This window comes from Solea solea, chromosome 1, assembly GCF_958295425.1.
Source record: "Solea solea chromosome 1, fSolSol10.1, whole genome shotgun sequence".
NCBI lineage: Eukaryota > Metazoa > Chordata > Actinopteri > Pleuronectiformes > Soleidae > Solea > Solea solea.
This window is the reverse complement of record NC_081134.1, coordinates 33,016,044-33,022,043: the sequence shown is the minus strand read 5'-3', so window position 1 is coordinate 33,022,043 and position 6,000 is coordinate 33,016,044. Positions and strand designations below refer to the sequence as shown.

At 39.0% G+C, this 6,000-nt stretch overlaps 1 protein-coding gene across 2 annotated transcripts in view; it reads right to left on the bottom strand.

The window, feature by feature from the left end:
* Positions 1 to 6,000, bottom strand: part of vipr1b (vasoactive intestinal peptide receptor 1b) — a 44,436-nt gene that overhangs the window by 10,989 nt on the left and 27,447 nt on the right. For both annotated transcript variants that reach the window (XM_058647337.1, XM_058647345.1), the window contains exons 8-10: positions 366 to 519; positions 127 to 187; positions 1 to 39 (exon numbers count right to left, since the gene is read on the bottom strand). The exon at positions 1 to 39 is cut by the window's left edge and continues 34 nt beyond it. In XM_058647337.1, coding sequence (XP_058503320.1) covers positions 1 to 39; positions 127 to 187; positions 366 to 519 — 254 coding nt within the window. The remainder of the gene's footprint in view (positions 40 to 126; positions 188 to 365; positions 520 to 6,000) is intronic.

Below are 6,000 nucleotides of genomic sequence, written 5' to 3'. Positions count from 1 at the left end.
CACCAGAAAACATCCGTGTTCTCAATTATATCCCAGCATCTGGTGAGGCGTGAAACAACACTCACGTACAACGCTCATGTAGCAAATAAAAAATGCTTGAGTTTATTTTTCTGGTGCTGTTCTTACCCCACATCATGGAAGTAGGCTTTCGCAAAGCTCCAAGCTGTGATGAAAATTGTCGGACCTCCTGTAGTCATTGGAAGAAAAACAAAAAAAAAATTAATTCTAGAGTAACTTTTTTTTTTTTACATTACATCTCAACAGCAAAGGTCACAACATGAAATCTGTCCTAGACTGACAGTCAGCGGGGTCTCACCACTGGGACACCAGAGGCACATGAGACATAAAAGAAAAGACATTCTCACCCCAGCCGATCAGAATGTAAGCCCAGAAGTATTTCTTCTCGGAGAAGAAAGAGACGGCCAACAATGCGTGAAGATAGAGACCCTCCACCAGCAGCCAGAAGAAGCTGGCCATTATACAGTACTGGAAGAATACAATCACTGCTTTGCAACCGACCTGGCGAGGGGAACAGCACAAAAGCAAGGAAATCACACGGGGATCTTCTGAAATGAACAACTGGATACACACTATGGAAGAACAGGGTCACAATGAAGGGATATAGGTGTCATTTTATTCCTTTAAGTCACAGAAAAGGAAGCATGTGACCCACCAGAGAGCAGATCAACCCTAAAGTTTGGGTATCAATGCTCTAGACCAGGGTTCAGCAACCATTAGTATTAAAAGAGCCATTTTTGTCCCTTCACCCAAATAAATGTAATCTGGAGTTGCAAAAAACTGATCCATAAAATACAGTACATATACACACACACACATATATATACACATATATATATATATATACACATATATATATATATATACACATATATATATATATATACACATATATATATATATATATATATATATATATATATATATATATATATATATATATATATATATATATATATATGTTTTTGTTGCATAATTCTGTGGATCCAAAGATGGACAGGACTCTTTAATGTGTCTTCACGTACACATTATTCAATTTAAATGCTGTAAATGTCACATTTCAAACACAAGTTTGTAATCTGGGACGTAGGTCATAGGATGTGAGGTATATTTTAAAAAATTAAAAAATAATTGTTCACTTTGAAAGAAATAATGAAAGAAAGAAAGAAAACTTTATTTTTTTTAAAGCTACAGGGAGCCACTGCAGAGGCGTTGAGGGGCCACAGGTTGAAAACCCCTGATCTAGACCCAACATTAGTATACTGTTATACTAATGTGTACTGTATACTGCATCCCAGTTATATAAGCTATACATATATGGTTGGTAAACTATGTCTACAGCCATTGTTTTACAGTATGTCAAAGCACAAATGTTCTATAGATATTCTCTTTAGCAAGAGAAAAAAAGAGCGACACTGGAACAAAAATACAGAAGTTTCATTCAATAATCCGTTTGCTAATGTGCGTCACTGAGCAGAGGCTCAGACGCTGCTATTGTTAAGGAAGGTCGTGTTTCAGAGTTTCATTTTCCTCACAGAATGGACGAGTGGAACCTTAAAAAAAAACAAAAAACGCTTTGAAACACTCTCTCACTCCATGTGTTTGAGGCTCTGGTACAAACACTGTGAGGTGAGCATCACAGAGATTAGAAAAAAATAAGCTGAAAAAAGATAAAAATCAATACAGTGTTAGAAATGACAGTGTTAGAGTGAATGTGTTGAGATAAAGTAATTTAAGAGAACAGAGACATGGAATGTGACGGAAAGGGAGGAGGACAAACGTGACAGGGTGTGTGAGCAGGGATGGAGCGATGCACATTAAAGGAGGACAAATCTGGAGAGGAGAGCAAAGAGCTAAAGACAAGAAAAAACTTTTCTTTTTGTCTTTCAGACTAAGCTAACCTTCCTCCAAGACAAGGACAAACAAGTCATGAACAGCAACTGAAACTTTGTACATTATGAATCCTCTGTGAAGACAAATATAAGTGGACATCAAACCTTCTCCTCCACTGCTTTTGCTGTAATTGCTGGTTAATCGTGTTCACAATCGACTTAAAACATCAACCTCGAGTCAATCTCAACTGTCAAATCCAAACACAACTCATCAGAAAAATAAAACAGCTTTTGACACAAACTACCTAAAGTGAGAGAAAACACCTTCAAAAATGTAATCTGACTTTGTTTGTTTGACTGTCCAACTCCCTAAGATGGAGGAGATGGGGTTTATACTTTAACTAGCCACCAGGGGGCAGACCAGATGGTTTAGCTTCACTTTCGGAGAGCCTGTCATTTTTGACCAACTTAACATAATAAAGTCAATGTTTCAAATGTAAAATTTCCAACTCTAAACCTGTACTGAGTTTTTTGAAATATAACAGGTTGTGTTTATTCAGGAAGCAATTTGTAAGTAAGAAATTACCAGCAGCTAAACTGTGACAGAATGCAGTCCCGTTATCTCTGCCTATTAAATAAACACTTAAATAAAGTAATTAAAACTGTGGCGGAAAAAAACATGTGCTCTTTTCCTAATGAATGAATCGTGTGACGTCGCAGCAACACAAAGACCTGGTTGACATTGTGGAGAAACCAGGTTTTCCCGGGATAAATGGGACGGGATGAGAGACGAGTGAATGATGCTCCCTCTCTGCACAATGAAAAGGAAAAACTGAACATGAGATTAAGATTGAGACAGAATGAACACTTTTAAATGTCAGTCTGACGTTTGCACACGTTTGGGGAGCAAAGATAAGGAATGGTTTTGAGGGATTTTTGACATTTTCTTTGCATCTCTAAAAACTGTCAATCCTGAGGATCTGATAAAAAAAATCCAAAAGCTCATGTTGTTGTGATACTTTAAAGATAGTAAGACTATGATACTGGGATGATAACTGTCAACCACAGACTTTCTTTTAAAGGTCCGCTGTGTCAAATGTTGAATCAAATGCAAGCGCATTATTTTTATACAAACCAAAATATTTTTTTCTCTCCGTTTTGTCTGGATCGACTTGTTTGTCACGGAGGATTTGGCAACCTATATAAATTCCTTTCCACTCAAGTATGTTCAGAGAGGAACCATGAACCCAGATTTGCCCGTCTAAAACTTTCTGCCAAGTCAGTCGCCAGCAAATCATAAAATTGTTTACTGGAAAAAAAACAACGCAAAACAGGAGCATGGGGATGGCTGATAATTGCAACAGGGAAAGATGGATCAGAATAAGTATGCGCACACACACGGAGACAGAGTGGAAAACACACAGGTGCCTAAATAATGCATTTGGCTCAGGCTTCCCCACAGCGATTATATTACGTATTAAACTAATGGCTCACGACTGCAAACTGTCGACTGTACAAGAATGATAATGAAGCGAGCATCGCCCCTAAACCAACAATACACACACACATACACACACACAGGTTTGTGCAGCAGTTCTTCTTAGGATACTGCATTTACTTCCATTCATTTTAACTCATTCTAAAACAGGGCTCTGCAACGTTCGGTATTAAACACAGACTGTATCGTAGACGACACGTTTGGTTATTACAGTAATTTCCCTCACGTTGTTTCAGGAAGCTGGAGAATCAGCGTCTTTGTCGCCATAGAGGACAGAGTGGGAAGAACACCAGTACATAAGTTTGCATTTTTTGGCCTGTTTTTGCACATTGAGACACGACTGCAGTGTTTTTTTTTGTTTTTCCTTCATTTTAAATTGTTAAAACAGTATTTTAACATGCAGTAAATTGTAAACAACTGCCAGATATCAGACGTTATTCTGGAAAAATGGACAAAAGCACTTACACACAGGACATTTTCTGGTCCTTTTATCATTAAATTAAGCAAAAAAAGTCAAGAACAAATCTGGTTTGATCCATAAAATTAACATAACATCATGTATAAAGTTGTATATAATAAACTTAAAATCATTATGATGCTTCTGTGTTTCTATTACAGAGCTGGATTCAATTAGATTTTTTCCAGATCTTTTACTCATAAAACTTGACCGAAACACAGTAAGTAGGCGTATAGGCTAGTGTATAGAGCTTTTATATGACTTTTTGTCAATTTTATTGATTTTTTTTCAATCCCTCTGTTGTGGGAATGAGACATGGATCTCAGATCCACTGTCTGATGATCAAATAACACATTTAGCACTGGAAATTAGTAAAAAAACTGTATATTTTTTTTGGGTGAAGTGGCCCTTTAAATACACATTTATGACTTTGTGAGTATTAAGGTCTTAACTTTGAGCAACAGTTAAAAAAAGGACACATTTGATTTGTTTTACTATGTTTTTATAGCGGATGTGTACGACGGTCGTCAGAAATCAGGCTCTGCCTCATTAGGACCAGGTCTTAGTCTCCAAGAGGACTCCTGACAAGGTCAGTGTTTATGCCAGGAAAAACCCTAAAGAGGTAACAATCCCACACACACACACACACACACACAGAGAGCCGACCCCTGACAGCAGCTGGCTCGTGTCAAATCAACGGTCCCATTAACACACTGCAGCCACGTAAATAAATACACTCTCAGGCTCTTCCTGTCTCTGGCCTCTGTGGCCACGTCGCATTGTTCCATAAACCTCACGTCTGAAAGCCACTGAGTCGTGGTGAGGTATGTGGTGAGCTGTGTCAAACACGGCCGATCGGAAAACAGCCAAAAAGATTGTGGTTCAGCGACTATGTGTCACGTCTCTATAAATGGCCTGTGAGCCTCTGAACAGAAGACGCTCATGTCTCTGTGGAACGTGACACCAATTAAGATTTAAGTTAAATAGATTTCAATAAGCTACTGAAAGGGAACGTATTTATGAAAGCTGAGGTGGTTGGGGCATATGGTTAGGACGCCTCCTGGACGCCTTGGAATCCCCCCCCCCAGAGGAGCTGGTAGAAGTGGCCAGGGAGAGGGCTGTCTGGGTTTCCTTGCAGACCAAGATAAGCGGGTGGCAACGGAACGGAATATCCAACATCAGCTCTACTGAATCCATCTTTTCATGCCCTATGATTCTCGCTTGGGCTGCAAGATGTTTGGGTCACTTTTGGTTGCGACTGAGGTGAAAGTTGGTAACAATTGTGTGAGTGAGTGTTACCAATTTTTGTGACAATATGTGATCCAAAAAAAAACACCTGTCCATAGGGAGAGGGGAATCAGACTCCCATGACACTGGGATGCATTTCTTGGCCACACACTGAGCTCTTTTCATGAATTTAACTTGTGCACTGTCTGGAGAACAACAAATGAACACTAGAGAACATTGACTCAGGTTAGATTTGAATGAATGTCATTTTTCTAGGGTAAAGAATAACAGTAAATCAATGTATACAACAGTGGCTGGAAATAAATCTGCCCAGAGCTGTTCATCAGTTGAAACACAGGTGTCCATTTTGTGATGTGGTAGTGGCAGCTCTCATTTGTTGGGACTCTGTGGTGTGAATACTCGTTTGGTCCATTAGGTTTGTGGCAGTTGCACACACACGTGTGTTATTGTTATGATGTTTAAACATACCAACATCAATTTGTAATGTTTACTCATAGTAGAAGCCATTTTGTTATCTTGGGGAAGTAGCATCCACTGATGTGATTACCGGTGGATATTCTGTAACATCTAGTCCAGGTTTTAGATATGTCTGTTGGACTTAGTTAGTTGTGGATCATGAGAGAATATAAAATCCCTTCATGTGCTGAACATTTCTTTAGAGGAGAAATGTTCATTGCAATGAGGGGGAGGTTTTTCCTCGTTCCTGTCTCAGTGGACTTTACTCGAACCACCCAAGGCTCGACTTGGCGAGTAGACCTCATGCTTGTTTTTAATTAACTTTTAAAATGCTTTGTTTTCTTGTGAAGTGGGAAAAGAAAAGGGAATCTCTCTCTGCTCATATTGTGCCCAGGTTTCCCCCTGGCCTTGAAGCAACATATTAAGATTCAGGTTCACCTGCTGAGCTACTTAACTCTGGAGTTTCCTAAGTCTCCACTGAAGGAAACAGA